Source organism: Brassica napus, chromosome C9 (genome assembly GCF_020379485.1).
Source record: "Brassica napus cultivar Da-Ae chromosome C9, Da-Ae, whole genome shotgun sequence".
NCBI classification, from domain to species: Eukaryota; Viridiplantae; Streptophyta; class Magnoliopsida; order Brassicales; family Brassicaceae; genus Brassica; species Brassica napus.
Window position 1 is genome coordinate 48,908,828 of NC_063452.1, and position 18,932 is coordinate 48,927,759.

Consider the following 18,932-nt stretch of genomic DNA (forward strand, 5'->3'; position numbering starts at 1 on the left):
TGAACTAGATGCATCTGCATCCAGATGCACCATCAAGACTCACCTTCATTTGAGTGAGAATTTGAGATGAGTTTTTAAAAATTCAACTGGGTGATCCATCTGGATGTAGCATTATAATGCACAAAACGAATATCGATTTGCATCTTCACTCAGATGGATCATCTGGGTGAGCAAACGAACAGGGCCATTATGTATTGGACAACATTTGAATTATAATTCATACCTGAAGCTCATCTTTTCCCCATGCATACTTCTCATATGAGCTTCAAGCATCGGTCATTGCTTCTTTTACTTTCTGCCTTCACTCGATATCAACTGGATTTTCGGGAACATCCTTCTGAGTTATCAATGTTTTACCACTGCCAGCACCTTTAAGCTCTTCTACCTAGCACAATATATGACATAGTTAGCTAAACAGTTGAATAAAAAAAAACACTGAATGCAATATAATGAGAAGGGAAACATCAATCTTACCATCTGCTCCAACCGTGAAACTTCTTCATTTAACTTATAATCTTCAACCTGAAACAAGACATAAATTTTGTTAAAGACAGCAGAAGGATGATCACAAGAGAGTTATTCACTTCCTTGAAGCAAAAGCATCATCACTTTTGACATAAATCTGATCTAAGTCAAGCAAATGAACAAACGCACATAGTTTCTTCCACAAAAAACCATCAATTAAAGTTCTCTTTTCTAGCAAAACAAGATACCAGCGTTCCTTTGAAGTGGCTCCATAAGCAATTCACCTTTCTTACTTCTAGACTCTAAGCTACAAAGGAATTAAACCATACCAGGCCTAAAACATAAGCTAGATTATAGGATTCAGTTATATTTATCAATAAGGTAAAATACCATTCACATCCTTGAAACAAAAATATCATCACTTTTAACATGTTGAGCTCAAAACTATCAATTACAGTTCTATTTCTAGCAAAATAAGGCACCATCGTTCCTATAAAGTGGTTGCACAAGCAATTCAACTTTCTTACTTGTAATCCTTAAGCTATGAAGGCAATAAACCACACCAGGTCTAAAACATAAGCTAATTTATGCTCATTAACAACCTGTTATACTAAAACTGTCTCTTAGACAGAGAGATTCAGACGAAACATAGCTCATGTTCTCGAGCAAGATTCATACGATCCCAAACCACCATAGAAACAGAGACGAACACGAAGAAAATCGAAGCCAAACGCTTTGGCCTTATGAGATAATACGCATAATTCAAATATCTCCATAACCCAGAACCAGTTATCGATCTACCTCTCGCCATCTCAATCTCATACAATCTCAACAGAAACATAGACGAATTGGGAAGTCAGATTCCATGAAACAGAGGAAGGAAGAAAGCGTAAAGGTTTCAGTTTTCGAATCCTCTGATCCGATAATGAGTTAGAACGTAGAACAGAGATAGCGATAGAGATAGGGCCTAGATAGAGATGAGCTTCCTTAAAAAAAAAGAATCTGGTTATATCCATTTGTTTTGGGTGGCTGGGTAAATTAGAAGTTGGGTTTGTGAATATTCGATTTCGTTAAGGGTATTGGAGTCTTTACCCACCATGGACCCACGTTTTGTATTTAAAAAAATACTAATTAATATTTTAGTAAGAGGAGAAAAGGGAATTTTTTTAAGATAAGGAGGGGCATATGGAGTTAGTCTCCAAACTGAACTCATTAGCATCTTATTTCTTCCACGGCATCAACTTATCTTTACTCTTTCTCGCTCTATTAAAATCTTCCATCCTTTTACATGACAAAACACACACACACAAAAAAAAGTTTACAAGCTTCGTTAGAATCAAATTCTATTGGTGTTGAATTGAATGGAGCACGATGCTCTTTTGAGCTCTTTATGTCACTATGTTCTTTTGAGCTCTTTATACTCAGAGGCGTGGTTAAGGGGTAACCAAAAAGGCTTTTGCCTCAGGCCCCAAAAATATATAGATTTTTTTCGGGTCCCATAATTCCAAAAATCTGGTGTAGCATAGTGGTTTCAGGCAAAAATTTTAGTTAACATGCTATATTATCATGAGAAGTTCGAACCTCCAAAATTGCTTTTCAATGCTTTTGTCAGAAAAAGTTAATTTTGTTTTATTAGCCTTGTTCTTTTTGTAGACGCGGCGGCAGCGTTTGGCGTCTTAAAAAATACACTTGATCGTGAATGAATCCTTCCTTTCACTGTCTATAGAATAAGACGCTAACAACATGGCCACTTAAAATTAACGGGGATTTGTGACGCTGTAAAATCCGGCGTCAGAAAAAATGGAGAATACGGTGGTTTTTTATAAAACGCAGCGACACCAATTAAATGAGAATGCCGTAAAAAAACTGTTTCCTTTGTATTTTCTTTAACGCGGACGCTGCCGCTGCGTCTAAGAAAACAACATGGTTATTGTCAACTTTCCATTATTAAAAAGAAAAATCTCTTTCGTTATATCAAAATTCCTAAATAGAAAGGGAATAAAAATCGCAACTACTTTATACATTATCTATATATAATCTTAAGTTTTATGTATAACTTATTTCTCACGCATTATCCCACCATCTTTTTTCTTGGTTCCTTGTTGTGTGCTTCTGTCAACAAGCAGAGTGTCTCTTTTTATTTAATCATCACCATCTCTTCTTGTATTAAGGTATATATTTCTTCCTGTTATCCTGTATAGACCACGTAGTGCTAATTCTTCTAGTTCTTAATTTTTGCTGCTAATTTATTTTTTAAAACAATTTATATATTGTTATACTAGTGCTGATTGTTTTATAGTTGTGCTGATTTGATCTACTATTTATTACAGGAAATATGTCTAGAGCATATCTTACCGGAGCACAAAAGAGACAAAGAAAAGACAAAGTTGATGCGTTGGTGAAATCAATGCAAGGTTCTATGGACAAGTTTCTTGTAAAACCTGCAATTCTTAATGATGATGAGTTTGAACATCCAATGGAAGATGAGAATGAAAATAATGCTGAGAATGTTAATGAAGCATATAAGGAAGCTGACATTGAACACAATGAAAATCTAGGTGAAAAAGGGAATGACGATGTGAATGATCAAGAGAATAGAGAAAAAGGTAGAATTTTAGATATTTATGATCCTGGAAATTGAGGACAAGTTAAAGCTGGATTAAGACTTGTCATGGTTGAAAAAGGTCATGCTCTAAGACTACCGAAGGATTTTTTCTTTCCAAGGGAGAAGACAAGTGGTCGACATTTCTCTCATGCATATTATATAAGATCTTTAAGTAATGGTAAAAAGCAAGACAGGAGGTGGCTAGTTTATTCAAAAACATTAGATAAAATCTTTTGTTTTTGTTGTAAGTTGTTCACTGGAGATAAAAATCCTAGTCACATGCCATCTAAAGGATTTGGTGACTGGAAAAATATTTTGGATAGGCTGAGACATCATGAAACTAGTCACGAGCATATCAAATTCATGAGTCAGTGGATGGAACTTGTATCAAGGCTGCAGAAAAACCAAACAATTGATAAGCATGTGCAACAGGAACTCAACAAAGAGAGAAACCACTGGAAAGATGTGATGGTTAGAATTTTTTCATTAGTAAAAACTCTTGCTAAAAATTTAGCATTTCGCGGGAAAAATGAAAAGTTAGGAGTAGATGGCAATGAGAACTTCTTAAGTTTTATTGACTCGATGGCTGAATGGGACGGAGAGAGCATGTTAGAAGGTTCAAAGATGGAGAATCTCGTTATCACTATCTCAGCAATAGAATTCAGAATGAGTTGATAGCAATGATAGCTGATGAGATTAAAGGAAGGATCATAAAAAAGATTCAAGGTGCAAAGTATTATTCAGTCATTGTTGATTGCACCCCAGATATTAGTCATCATGAACAAATGACTCTTATACTTCGATGTGTGGATGTTTCAGCTTCAGCTAAGATAGAAGAATTTTTCCTCACATTCTTAATAGTTGATAATACATCAGGAGAAGGGCTTTTTCGTGAGATTCAGAATGTCTTGGTTGCTCTTGATTTAAATATTGATGATGTGAGTGGACAAAGATATGATAATGGGTCAAACATGAAAGGGAAACATAAAGGAGTACAAAAGAGATTTCTTGATGTTAACCCACGTGCATTTTATACATCGTGTGGTTGTCACAGCCTTAATCTTGCACTTTGTGATATGGCAAGCACTTCTGAAAAAGCGATTTCGTTTTTTGGGATAATCCAACGTATTTACTGTGTGTTTGCATCTTCAACGAAGCGGTGGAAGATATTGGAAGATATGGTAGGAGGTTTGACAGTTAAATCTTTATCACATACACGTTGGGAAAGTTATGTTGAATGTGTCAAGGCAATAAGATTTCAAGCTCCAAAGATAAGAGATGCTTTGATTTATATAGCAGAAACTTCGGATGACCCAAAAACGCAAAGTGATGCTGAGTGTCTTGTTACAAGTGAAACACATGGGATTGGAAATTATGAATTCTTGTTGTCTATGGTGATTTGGTACAAACTTTTATTTGCTGTTAACACAGTAAGCAAGATTTTGCAGTCAGAAGACATGAATATTGAAGTTGTTGTTTCCCAGTTGAAAGGGCTTGTTTCTTTTTTTCATAAGTACAGAGATACCGGTTTTGAAAGTGCAAAATCAGAGGTTAAACAAATTGCAGAAGCTATGGAGATTGAAGCAGCATTCCCAACGAAAAAGAGGCGTGTCATCAAAAGAAAATTTTTTTTTGACGAGCAACCAGAGAGAGTTGACGAAGCTGATTTATCTCCGGAAGAGAGCTTCAGAATTTCTTATTTTCTCCAAGTTATTGATCAAGCTCTTTATTCTCTGGAGACAAGATTTGAGCAATTTCATAAGTACGAACAAACCTTTGGTTTTCTGTTTGATTTGGAAAAATTGAAGTCAGCAAGTGACGAGAGTTTGAAGGCATATTGTACCAATCTTGAAGCCACTTTAAAGAATGGAAACCATTATGATGTTATTGGGGATGATCTGTTTTTTGAACTAACAGTTCTAAGAGATGCTTTGCCACAACACTACAAGAAACATGTTGAAGTTTTAAACTTTCTGAAAGGAATGGAAGAGTGTTATCCAAACTCATGGATTGCTTATCAAATACTATTGACGATTCCAATTTCAGTCGCCACTGCTGAAAGAAGCTTTTCCAAGTTGAAGTTAATAAAATCTTATATGCGATCAACCATGTCACAAGAAAGGTTGAATGGTTTAGCATATCTATAGAAAGAGAACTAGTTCGGAATCTAGATTATGAAAATTTGGTGAAAGAGTTTATTGAAAAAGAGGGGAGAAAGATTATGTCGTAGTTTTTTTATTATTGTTTTAATTTTTTTTATGTTGTTTTAACTATACGTTATATTTTTATCAAAAAAAAAAAATTTGGTTAAAAGGCCCCATTTTTTATATTTGCCTCAAACCCTTGTAGACCTTCGCACGACACTGTTTTATACTCACTTACTAGTGATTTCTTTTAATTTATTTATCTTTTTTTCAAACCGGTTATTTGAACTTTGTCTTTTTATGGTTTGAAACTAAACAGTGTTAAAAAAAATATGATTTTAAAAAATACGATTTTGGCAGAAAATTCCAAAATACAGATCTATAAAACTATGGAATAGCATAATACTGTTTTTTCTTAAACGCCAAGATTATATTAACGTTAACACCGCCGGCTTAAACGTAAAACCAGTTTATAAAATATATTTTGGTCACTGTTTTTGTTTAAAAGGTTATTTTAGTAAACACATTCTATGATATAATATAGAATGTATGAATATTTTATGCAGTCTCAAATCAGACATGAAATTTTAATTTCAATCAGAAACCAAAGTTTTGTCAAATGAAAATTCAATGGATCACACAAGCCGAAAACAATTCATACATATACCAAGTGTCTTTAGCTCAGCTGGAAAATATTGTAGGCAAAGCTTAGAAGTCACGTAATCTAAGCCGAAAGCAATTCATACATATACCAAGTGTCTTTAGCTCAGCTGAAAAATATTGTAGGCAAAGCTTAGAAGTCACGTAATCTGAGTAACGGTTAAAACGAAACTAATGTCAAATGATGTGGTTTCAGACCCAAAAGATTAATAGTTTCAGTTTAGAATCTCCTGGTATTTAACAAAAGAAAAAAAAAGCAATTAATAGAGACGCATTTCGAAGGGTCTTGAGCTTAGCAAGAGCCTAAAGGCATGATTATTGGGGGTCCTTACTCTTGGGTCCTTAATACACATATATTTATATGTATATATTATATACGCGTATATAATATATACATACAAATATATGTGTATTAAGGACCCAAGAGCAAAGACCCCCAATAATCATGAACACTTTCAATAGAAGATTTTATACTAGAATTCTTAGCAAAATAATATTAAGATATTTGGTGGGGCTCACATTTTGTTAAGGATTGGGTACTTAAAACCCTTAATTAAAGACTAATTGTTAATGAATCATTACACTATTCGCGGGTCCCACGACACGTGGCGATCCGCGATTAGTTCCTTTTTTAATTTTTTTTTTTAAACGGATAAAAAAATAATAATAATAAAAAATTCTAAAAAGTTTAGTTATGATTCCGAGCCACTGAGAACACCATTGAAAGTGCTCTAACGGCGATGTAATAAGAAATGTTACTGTTGACAAAAAATGAGAAATGTTACTAGGGTCGTCCATATATTCCCTCGAATCTTCAACATAAACAAGTTGCATGAGTAATATACTTTTTTCCAAATTGACCAAAAGAGTAGTTTCTGATTAAATAATTTTGACGATCAAAGTCGTCCTGTCCCATTTTCTATATTGGTATAAGAGATTCTTCGACTTAGACAATCTGAACGTTGAAGAATCGGTAATAGCATTAGCATGCATGGCTACTACTTCTTCAATTTTTGAAAAGTTACTTTTTCCCCCTTGTTTCTGAAAATAATCAAGAAGTAATAACAATATTAAAAGCCCATCAGAGAAAAAAATAGAGAAAGAGACAGAAGCTTGACAATGTATTGTCACATCCCATAGTTTGTGATGATTACCCCTATTTATACATTTGCAGCTTTTTTGTTTGTTCTCCTCTTAAACCATCTCCAACCTGTTCTTTTTTTTTCCTCTATAATTCCTATAAAAATAGAATAACTTTATTATATAATAAATTTTGCTCCAATAGTTACTTTATAATATAGTTAATCTATTATACATGAGAAAATAGAGAGATTTTACTTTTTCGCTCCAAATATAGAGTGAAAAAAGTGAAATCCCTCTATTTTTTCTTCTATAGTAGAGTAACTCTATTATCGAGTAAACCATTGAAGCAAAATTTATTTTATAATAGAATTATTCTTTTTTTATAAGAATTATAGAGAAAAAAATAGGTATGTACTGGAGATGCCCTTGCATGTATAAAACGCCATTAAACACAGTACAAACTGAATTACAACAGTTACTCACCTGTCTCTCACATTTGACTTTACTTATATCATCTTTGTAATGTGAGAACTGAGAACTATATGATATTTGTTTCGTGTGAAAAGATAACATCATCTTTTTTTTTGAACAACAGGATAACATCATCTTACTTGGGCAGAAAAATACTATAAGAGCTTCGACCATTGTCCATATCTTACTTATTTTTCCTCAACAAAGATATTATTATTCGATTGAGTGAATACAAAATTGATACAGTTAAGCTGGCTTCCTATATCGACATCGTTCTTTTTTTTGGAACATTCTATATCGACATCCAAAACTAAAATTGGCTGTTAAATAGATTAAACTCCAGAAACGAAGTCAGCGGTTAGCCGGAATTAAATCCCGGGAATAAAACGAAATACTACCCTGAACTAGACCAGTGTACATCTTACCAAGTGGAGTATTTCCTATAACTTTTATATGATCTTTTGTAACCAAATTTATTACATTATAATGTTGTAATCTTAACTATTTATTGAATGTTTAAAATCTTAACTATGAATCAGTATTTCATCCACTAAATCACATATGTGTATTCATCTACTTACGCCTTTCCGTTTGAATTCAGTTCTGGAGTATAAAACACTAATTTATTTGAAGATGTACAGATTTATAAAATATGATATAAATACAAAAATATTATTAGAATAGAACAAAAACAGGATATATGTTTGCTGCGTTTATTGATTATATTTACACGACAGAAGGTAGAGAAGGACAAAATGAAAACACAATGAATGTCCTGTCTAGCTTTGTATAAATCAGAAGTTTTGATTTTGTGCTTAGCGGTTTAAATTTCAATGCTTTCCTTTGTGCTGTCTTCACTTACTCTTCTGAGAACGGGAAACCCTAATTTTCTTAAATAGTACGTAAGACGAGAACAGATGAAATTTCAAAATGTGAGATATCTAAAGTTATTCCACCCAAAACAAATTTCGTAAGTCAGACGGTAAAAGAAATGTGACAGAAATCAACAGTCTCAGCTAAAAGGAAAATCTTCAAACAGAGGCCATATCTTGGTAAGAAAAACGAGCCTACTTTTTAAAAAAATATTTTTTTTCTTCAAAATATCACCGTGAAACCTCTTAAAATACTAATCCCTTAAACTTAAAGTTGAATATGTTGTTCCATCTTTTTGTAGGGGTCGTGTTAAACGAGTAGCATAACTATAGTCTGTATGTGCTTTTAACAACCACAGCCTTTATGGTTTTAAAGTGCTTCTCAACTCGAAATTCGTTTGACGTGTAATTTCAGTTATCATTTGTACAAGGACTTTTTTATTCTGTTGTGATTTTTATTTTTATTTATATTGTTAGATTCTTTATGCTCCGTAGTTACATATCGAAACTATATGTTGCTCAAAAACAAAACATACCGAAACTATATTACCAAATTGTTGCTGACAAAAAATTTGTTTATAGAATTTATTAGTTTTTATTACGTCTCTCGCTTCTAGTGTATTTCAGTTAAAAGCCTAGCTTCTATTAGCTCTATATACTTCTTTTTTTTTGGGAATAAAATAGAGGTCTACTCCTTTCCGTTAGTTTTATCCTCTTGTTTCCCTATATAAACGCAATTTCACCTGCCCTCTCACATCATCACTTCAGAGCAAAAAGCATCATATCATTCCTCTTCTTCTTTTATATCATGAGATGATCCTCATTATCATAATTAGCATGGTATTTATGATCATAACCATGATCATTTCTCTCTGTCAACTATTTTTTGTTTCTCCATATACTTTGGAACGCAGAAGCATCTCACGGAGAAGAAGATTTCTTGGATATTAGTGTTCTACTGGCATTATCCATGCTGAGCTTTTTTCTTTTCAAACTTTTATTTCTATTAAATCATCGATAGAAAGTTCTACAATGTTTTTTTAGAATTTATTTTTTCTTGACCTTGCAAGGTTTATTAGTTTTGTAATGCTCTTTTGTCTTTTCTGATCTTTTGTTTCTTTCTGTATTCTCATTTGTGTTGTTCTCTCTTATCTATTCCTCCTGAGCTTTATGTAAATTTGCTATAATCCCATCATTTTCTTAATAGTTATGTTTCTCTAATAAGTCTATCTTAATATCAATAAATGTACTGTACTCACATCATATACACACCATTTCAATGTAAACGGCAAAGCCAAATTAATTATATTTATTACAACATTTTCAATTGTTACAAAATAAATAATAACCACACCACCATTCACAGAACCAATTAGCACATTTTCTTCTCCTCAAAAATAGGAGTAAAGATTTGTCAAAAAAAAAGGGAAAAAAATGGCGTTTGCGTTAGCACGCAGTTCCACCGGCTGTAACACAATGGTTAAACGCAGAAAACCAAGAACGTTTTCCTTCAACCTGAGACGCCGACCGCCTGAACCCTAAACCGGATCTTGAATACGATCCATTCATTAACCGTCTCTGCGGTTCATCAACATCTGAGCCACCGAGGCAGAGACTTGGAGGAAACCTATGGCAGCCAAGTGACCGAAATGACGATGATGATCCAACGGATTGCGAGATTCGAGAACCGGTTCTTGAAACCACCGGTTTATTACAGCTGTACTGAGTGTTGGTGGTAAGAAGAGCTGTGTCTAATACATCAGAGGATGAAGAGCAAGTGCAGAAGGACAATGAGATGCTTGTTCTCGATGATGTCACTGTTGTTGTTATTGCTGTTGTATCGGGAAGTCTGGTGAAAGAAGCAATGCCGTGGCGACAGAGAGGGCATGGGACTGAGCCTGGTGTGGCTTGTGATGTCGTCTTTGAGGATGTTATGGTTGTTGTGCTTAGGTATAACGCACAGTTCGTGCAGAACTCATGACCACATCCATCTGCAGCTACGGTGCATTTTCTTTCCAAGCAAACGGCGCAAGGATCACGACATGGAGTTAGACAGTCGTTTTCTCGCCAGCCGCATTCTCTGAAATCCACAAACGAACATCTTAGAGATTGTTTGGATCATATTCAGTTTAGGTGAAAGGTTTTATACTTACTGAGCGATCTTGACAATGCTCATTAGAGGAAGGCAGAGGAAAGGAGAAGGGACTTTTGGTGGATGGCTTTGTGGCTGCTGCTCTGTGGTTGGGTTCACGGTTTCTTCGAGCCAGTCCCGGTGCCACGAGCGAGCAACCATCAATGGCGTCCATCTAAAACCAATACAAACAAAAGGAATAAAGACAATGGTGGTATTGTTATGTAAGCAGAAGAAAAAAAGAGAGAAGATCTTCTAACCCGTTAGAGTTTATGGCAGCCAAAGAGGCACCCTTGCCGATCAAAAGCTGATAAAAAAACAAATGTCAAATGAGTTCAAATCTGAGTCTTAAGAAAAGTATATATACCTGGCAACACTGAGTGTTTCCTCCACATGAAGCATAATGTAAAGCTGTACTCCCAGCACCTTTAATATAAAACCAAAGAGCCAAAGCGAACAACAAACTACTTATTAAGTTTCTCTCTTAAAGAATGTTAGCATCAATTGGGTAATGTTGATAATAACCTATAAGATCTATTGTGGTTCCATCTTCCACAGTGACCTGAGTAACGGAAGCTCCCAAATCCAAGAGTAACTGCACCGTCTCTATGTGTCCGTTCAGAGCAGCCACATGAAGAGGTGTGATTCCTCCATCCGCTGCTCTGTTTATCACTTCTTGAAGAACACTACACACATTTAAGAAACAAAAAAACATCTTCAGCTAATCGAGTCAGCTTCTGAAGCCATAAGCTTTCAAAACACTTTTATAACCTTCGATCAAATCCGGAAACAGAGGTCTTGTTACTCTTCAACAAGCTCCAGCAATTGGGGACACTTGGAATATACTCGGAAAGCAATATCCTGATACACCGAGGGTGACCATTAAGAGCCGCGAGATGCAGAGCAGTGCCACCGTTTAGGTAATCTGATCTGTGAATCTATATAAACCAGAATAATCAAGAAACAATGATCTCAATCTCTTGAAGAGTTCGATGGAAAAGCTTACATTAGCACCAAAGAGAATGAGAGTCAGAACAACCTCCCAATGACCATGTTGACAAGCTTGCATCAAAGCCGTCTGTTTCCAAACATCCCTTGTACTCAGATTAAAGACAATGTAAAGAGAGGAAACAAGAGAGTTATTACCTGTCCACGGTAGTTCCGGAGATTGATATCAACACCTGATTCCACCAACAGAGAAACTATCTGTGCACACAAACAACAGACAATGTAAATGAAAGCTTGTATTTACTCGCTTGATTACAAACGTACATGGAGGTTCCTATATAAACTAATTACAGTTTGTAGATCCTCAAAGAGAGGAGGGAATATAGGAAACAGAGTATATACGATAAGCATAAACGTAACAAGAATATTTGACATATTCTTTCACCCTCCCGCAGTGAGATCGTTGGCGCAGCGAACGGTTAAGCTGGTTCGGAAGTCTGTGAACAGCGACGTTGGAAGGCCCTTCGTGAAGATGTCTGCGTATTGGAGTGAGGATGGAACATGAATGACTTTGACTTGCCCAAGTGCAACCTTCTCCCGAACAAAGTGAAGGTCGATCTCTATATGTTTTGTTCGTTGATGCTTCACCGGATTAGAGGACAAGTAGACAGAGCTGATGTTGTCGCAGAAGACCAAGGTAGCTGTGCGTAGTGGGCAGTGTAGCTCCAGTAGAAGATTACGTAAGAAGCAAGTCTCAGCTACTGCGTTTGCTATGCCTTTGTACTCGGCCTCCGCACTTGATCTTGACACCGTTTGTTGTCTTTTTGAAGACCAAGAGATCAGGTTTTCACCAAGATAGACAGCATAGCCAGATGTGGAGCGTCTTGTGTCAGGACATCCAGCCCAATCTGCGTCTGAGTATGCTGTGAGTGTGGTTAGCTTGGACTTGTAAATTTGAAGGCCATGGGCGCTGGTTCCTTGAATGTACCTTATAATTCGTCGAAGCGCGCTCATGTGTTGCTCGCGAGGATCGTGCATGAACAGACAGATCTGTTGGACGGCGTAGGCGATGTCTGGCCTGGTGAAGGTGAGGTATTGCAGAGCCCCGGCGAGGCTGCGGTACTCAGTGGGATTTTTGATACGATCACCAATGTTAGCAGACAGCTTGGAGTTGACATCGACTGGTGTAGAGACTGGTTTGCACTCAGACATTCCAGCCCGCGAAATGATCTCTGTCGCATATTGTTTTTGAGTTAGGAGGACTCCCATCTTGTTGTACTCGACCTTGATCCCAAGAAAATAGTGTAGTTTTCCCATGTCTGTAATAGGAAACTCCTGTTTCAGCTTCAATATTATTCCTGAATTCAATTCTTGTGATGAACCTGTTATCACAATGTCATCTACATAAAGTAGGAGATAAGCAAGATGTTGTCCTTGACGTAGAACAAACAGGGAGTGGTCACTTTTGCTCGTAACAAAGCCAAGGCGAGAGAGAGATGATGCAAACCGAGCATTCCAAGCACGCGGGGCTTGTTTTAAGCCGTATAGGGCTTTGTGCAGCTTGCATACATAATGCGGTTTTGTTTTATCAACAAATCCTGGAGGTTGGTGCATATAGATTGTCTCATTGATGGAGCCATGAAGGAAGGCGTTTTTGACGTCTAGTTGCCGCATTTCCCAACCATTGGAGACTGCTAGGTTCAGCACCATTCTTATCGTCGCTGGCTTTACAACAGGACTGAATGTCTCGTCGAAGTCAACCCCTTCTTGTTGTGATTTGCCATTTGCCACAAGGCGGGCTTTGTGTCGTTTAGGATTTCCATCTGCATCATATTTAAGCTTGTACAACCACAATGAGTTAATAATGTTAGCTCCATAAGGCCTAGGTACTAAACTCCAAGTCTTATTTTTAATTTGAGCATCGTACTCATCCGTCATAGCTGGGTTCCAGTTCGGATCATCTAAAGCTTTTTGATGGCTTGTAGGAATCCTAGACACAGAAGAGGTATATAGAGAATAAACTTTCTTTGGCTTGTGAATTCCAGCCTGGCTTCTCGTCACCATACGCTGCACTGGAACCGTAGGAGGTTGAGCGCGAGTTGTATTCGACGTGGTGGTAGACGAGGCTGGCTGGAGAGGAGATAAAACTGACTGAGGTTGAGGAGGTTGAAGGATCTCTTTAAAGATAGGTGAAGGAGTTTCTGTTTCAAGGAAATCAAAAACTTGAGAATTTTGTGAGGCTTTTTCTGCTTTGGGAAAAGTATGTTCATCAAAAACGACATGTCTAGATATAATGATACGATTGGTTTTAAGATCTAGACATCTATATCCACGATGATGAAGTGGATATCCAAGAAACAAACACGGGGTTGACCGAGGAGAGAGTTTGTTTGTAGAGGCTGTATGTAAGTTTGGAAAACAAAGACAGCCGAATATACGAAGGTGATTATAACTTGGTTTTTGATTGAACAGTTTGAAGTGAGGTGTTAGATTACCAATAGAAGACGAAGGAAGAATGTTGAGAACATGAGTTGCAGCATGAAGAGCTTCCACCCAATATGAAGGAGATAAATGGGCTTGAAATAGAAGAGTTCGAATGGCATTGTTCAACGTTCGAATCATTCTTTCGGATTTGCCATTCTGTTGGGATGTGTGTGGGCAAGAGAATCTGAAAGAAATGCCATGGTTAGAGAAGTGATTATGAAAGTTTGAATTATCATATTCTCCACCATTATCGCATTGAAACGTCTTGATAGTTGAGTTGAACTGGTTTCTGACATAGGCCTCAAAGTTTAAAAATTTAGAGAAAACATCACTTTTCCTGCGAAGTGGATAAACCCATAAATAATGTGAGAACTCATCAAGAAATAAGACATAATAACGACACCCACTGATGCTATGAACCGGGGAGGTCCAAACATCTGAGTGAATGATATCAAAAAGCTGAGAACTTTGAGTTTGAGATTTATGAAACGGAAGTTTTAAGTGTTTCCCAATTTGACAAGCATTGCAACATGAAAGCAAGTTGTCTTTATTAGAAGAAATAAAACCAGAGGAAATGAGAGATTGAAGAGTGCCATTGCTGGTGTGAGCTAGGCGCCTATGCCATAGTGAAGGAGTCTCGTTGGTGACTGTCAGTGCCGTGGATTTATTTAGATGAGAGGGCACTGGATACAGGTCACCTGTACTGTCACTGCGGAGCAAGAGTTTCCGAGACTGCAGATCCTTCACAGAAAAACCAAATGGGTCAAATTCAACTGAGCACCAATTGTCAGTGGTGAAACGACGAACAGAGACAAGGTTTTTGATAATATTAGGTGCAACAAGAACGTTTTTCAAGTGTAATAAACGAGATTGAGAAGGTATGGAAGTGTGACCAGTGGAGTTAACTGGTATGGATGAACCATTGCCAACAGTGACGGAATTTCCGGTGTTCATATTAAAAACAGATTGAAGCATACCTGGCGAGGAAACCAGATGAGCAGAAGCACCGCTGTCCATGAACCAGCCATTTTGAGACGGATCAGTGAGGGTCATGGTGTTAAAGGCTTCCGCAAAGTCTTTAGTCGGCTGCAGTGACGTGTCTGCGAAATGGGCTTGAGCCGGAGCAGCTTGAGATTGTGGAGCATACTGACGAGGCTGGTAGAATCCTTGGGGGAGTGTTTGCCACGGAGTCTGCTGTTGTGGTTGAAAGTTGTTGTTGTAGGATCCGTACCAGAATGGCGGAGGTGTCCAGTTATTGTACGAGGGTCGCTGGTGGTAGTTGTTGTTGTTGTAGCGTCCCCTGTTTTTGTTTCCTCGTCTGTTGCCTCGGTTGTTGTTTCTTGAGTTGTTGTACTGCGGCTGTGGTTGGTTCTGTTGCTGCAGTGTGTTTTGTTGGTTGGTGGCCACAAGTGCGGTTGAAGAGGAAGCATGATCGGTGTGAGACGCAGTCACCTTATTCGTCTTCTTCAGCCTGGTCTCTTCCATCTCTAGCATGCTCTTTGCATCGTCAAACGATGGAAATGGTTTCTGGTGCTTGATCACATTAAGCACATAGTCAAACTTCTCATTTAAGCCATTTAGCATATACATTACCAGAGTTTTATCTGCTACTGGTGAGTCGAGATTGGCAAGGAGGTCTGCAGTAGACTTGAGTTGCTGACAGTACTCGTTGATTGAAAGATCGCCTATCTCTTTGCTGCGAAGCTCGCTGTCTAGCTGCATCACGCGGGCTTCTTTGTTGTTCCTGAACTGATTTTCAATTCTAGTCCAGACATCATGAGCGTTTCCACCTTTTTGGAAGGTAGATTTGAAAAGCGGTTTTGTGATAGTGCCGTATAACCACAGTTTCACAATCGCATCTCGCTTATGCCAAGCCGTATCATCATCACCGGTTGGAGCGAGGGTTCCGTCAAGGTGACCAAGGCAATCGAAGGTAAGGCAGTGCATCAGGAGCAGCTCCCTCCATGCATCGTAGTTGCATTCATCAAGATCCAAGACAATTGGTATGTGAGTTTTTATGTTCGTGACTCCATAAGCTCTCTCGGTCGAGGTGGTTGGAGCCGCCATCGAAGATGTAGAAGAACAGAGGAGAGATCACGAAACAAGAAAAAAATAAGAGAGGATCAGAGAGTAGGCTCTGATACCATGAAAGCTTGTATTTACTCGCTTGATTACAAACGTACATGGAGGTTCCTATATAAACTAATTACAGTTTGTAGATCCTCAAAGAGAGGAGGGAATATAGGAAACAGAGTATATACGATAAGCATAAACGTAACAAGAATATTTGACATATTCTTTCAGTAAAGTCGCAACCTTTGAGATGGTAAAGATTGTTTTCCTTTTGGTTACCTCGTGGTGGCCTTGAGCGGCGGAGTAATGGAGAGGAGAGTTACGAACGCCGAAGGTGGAGTAGCGAGCGAGCCTCGGGTTGTAATCAAGAAGAGCCTTGGCTTCTTGTAAATCGCCGTCTCTGGCTGCAGATACTAATCGTTCGCCGGACGCGGAGCAACCGAATGAGTTTCCGACGAGGCTCAGAAACCTCATCGTTTTACGATATAAAGGTGAAATCTTTATCGGATTCAAATCAAAAGATGAAGAACCCTTAACCGATCATCACCATGGACACAAGAAGACCAATTCAATTGGATCCACAATTCGAAATTTTGAGAGGAACCCAGTTGGTAAAATCAGCTCGAAAGATTCAAAGTTTTATAAAAATAACAAAATTTCAACAAGTTGAATTGAATTCAAATTATTGAAAAGGGGGTTGGATTGTTGTTCTTTAATTCTGTCATGCACAGATGATGATCATCACCGGCATTTAGAAAGAAGATAATTCTACAGAATTTAACAATAAAAATACCAAACTTGATCCAGGCCTACATTAAATAATGGAGAAATTTATTTGAAAATGTTTTTTTTTTTAATTACAAAAACAGCAAACAAATTGGCGATTATTTATTGCAAACCAAAAATGGAAAAGAATGATTCTTTTGACCGTGGAGGAACTTGTAATAATATTTGATGGTGACAATTTAATTGACTTTGTTTTTTTCTGGTCGAAAAAAAAAAAAAAAAAACAAAGTCAATTAAATTGTCACCATCAAATATTATTACAAGTTCCTCCACGGTCAAAAGAATCATTCTTTGTAATTTTCAAAAATAAAATAAAAAAGGTAAAAGAGGAGAACGAACGTTGTGGCCAGAGAGGTTTCTTCCAAACCGACAAACCAATCGCCTAAATTCGCGCGTTTCGTTTTAAACTAAAAGAAAGACATTCTCTCCTCTTCATTCACCACAAGTTAGCTTTTTCTCTCTGTTTTCAACTTTTCATATCAAATTTAATCCGGAGAAAATGACCAGGATAGCACTAAAAAAGTTTTTGTCATTAAATATAGTCTTTAAGAATAAAAATAACCAAAATAGCACTTAATGTTTTATGAAAAGAGATAAATATACACTTATACCCCAATGGTAAATTAATTTAGACATTATGGTTTAAAGTTAAGGGGTGGGGTTTAGGATTTAGGGTTTAGGGTTTAGAGTTTACGGTTTAGAGTTTAGGGTTTAGAGTTTAGAGTTTAGGGGTGGGGTTTAGGGTTTAGGGTTTAGAGTTAAGGGGTGGGGTTTATGATTTAGGATTTAGGGTTTAGGATCTAGGGTTTAGGGTTTAGAGTTGGGGAGTGGGGTTTTGGGATAAGATTTCAAATTTTGAAAAATTAAAAAAAATTAAAATTTTCAAAAGATAAATTGTTATTTTGGTCATTTTAGTTTTTGAAGGCTATTTTTGTGACATAAACTTAGAAATGTGTTATTTTGGAGATTTGCCCTTTAATCTTTATTACAAAATTAATTAATAATTTAATAGTATAGTTTTCCTGTTTGTCAACAAATGATCCGTTTATAAATTCTTCAAGAGTAACATGAGCTTAATGAAGACAAGCTTATAATAATGAAATGTGGGAGAGCATGTGGGTCGTGTCACGTTATGGGAATAATTGCCTTTTGCATAATGCATAGAGTAACCCGCACATTAACGATATCAAATTTCAACTAATCCAAAAAAAACTCCAACCATTGATGAGCTGGTGTATCCTCAAATCTCTTGTATGTGTGAATAATATGTAAGCGAATGATCCCTCCCTCTCTCACTCCACTCTCTCAAAACTCTTGGTTTTCTATATAAGAAGACTGGTCAAAATGTTTCGTTATTTAATATGGTAAACTTTGGTTAAGGGAGATTTTAAAGAAAAATATATGGTTGAGTGGAATAAGATCATGAGGCTTATTTTGGAAAGATAAAACCATTCAATTCATTTAGATGTACATTAACCAAACCATTTTCCATAATTTTTTAAGAGAACTAAATATTAAATAGAACTAGATTCTAATCCGCGTTCAACGCGGGATATATTTTAATTATTTTTTACTTATTTAAATTGTTTAATTTTCTTTTGTATAATCAAATATTATATTTTATTAATTTAAAATTTACAATATTTAAGGTGTAATGATAAATAATATATTAAACATATCATTTTATTTTTATCATATGAAAAAATATTTTATATTTGTGAACATAAACTGAAATTATTTTAAAATTTTAAATATGTTAATTCTTGAACATATGAAGAGTAAACCAATACAATTTGCAAAATTTTATTATGGCACATATTATTTCTAACTTCTAACAAAAGTTTTAAATTTGAAATCATAATTTAACAATAATATTTAATTTTTTATTTTTTTAGAAAACAGTAATTATAAAATTTATTTTATGTAATAATACTAAATTTATAAAATTTATTTAGTTTGATGTATATTTTATTTTTTAAAATAATACTTGCTATTGAGATGATTTTGAAGATTTTTGTTTAAAATTTACATACTATATATATATATATTACAACTAAATAATGGATAAATATCTTATGATAATTGTTTTTGTTAAGATTTAAATTTTGAAAGAAAATTGAAATATTTAAAAAGGAAAATAAAATATTTGCTAAAAATATTTTTGTATTTGATTTAAACATAATAAATATATATATATTTCATAAAATTTT

General features: G+C 36.0%; 1 protein-coding gene and 1 pseudogene across 1 annotated transcript; one reads left to right on the plus strand and one right to left on the minus strand.

Annotated features, from left to right (window-relative positions):
• The first annotated feature begins 477 nt into the window (after positions 1-477).
• On the plus strand, positions 478-5,672 carry LOC125593004 (annotated as a pseudogene).
• Positions 5,673-9,560: 3,888 nt separating this feature from the next.
• On the minus strand, positions 9,561-16,821 carry LOC106394818 (E3 ubiquitin-protein ligase XBAT32-like). The gene is made up of 9 exons (XM_013835371.3): positions 16,216-16,821; positions 11,578-11,637; positions 11,438-11,509; positions 11,203-11,369; positions 10,957-11,117; positions 10,799-10,857; positions 10,692-10,738; positions 10,454-10,606; positions 9,561-10,380 (listed from the first exon to the last, which is right to left on the minus strand). Exons 1-9 carry the CDS (start codon positions 16,408-16,410, stop codon positions 9,747-9,749), a joined length of 1,548 nt encoding a protein of 515 aa, XP_013690825.2. The 5' UTR covers positions 16,411-16,821; the 3' UTR covers positions 9,561-9,746.
• Between the last annotated feature and the right edge of the window lie 2,111 nt (positions 16,822-18,932).

Excerpts from the sequence above, each read along its gene's own strand:
- LOC106394818 (XM_013835371.3), bottom strand. The coding sequence starts at position 16,410 with ATGAGGTTTCTGAGCCTCGTCGGAAACTCATTCGGTTGCTCCGCGTCC. Across the intron at positions 11,510-11,577 it reads TCCGGAACTACCGTGGACAG|ACGGCTTTGATGCAAGCTTG; the intron begins GTAATAACTCTC and ends GTTTGGAAACAG. Across the intron at positions 10,381-10,453 it reads AGCATTGTCAAGATCGCTCA|AGAATGCGGCTGGCGAGAAA; the intron begins GTAAGTATAAAA and ends TGTGGATTTCAG.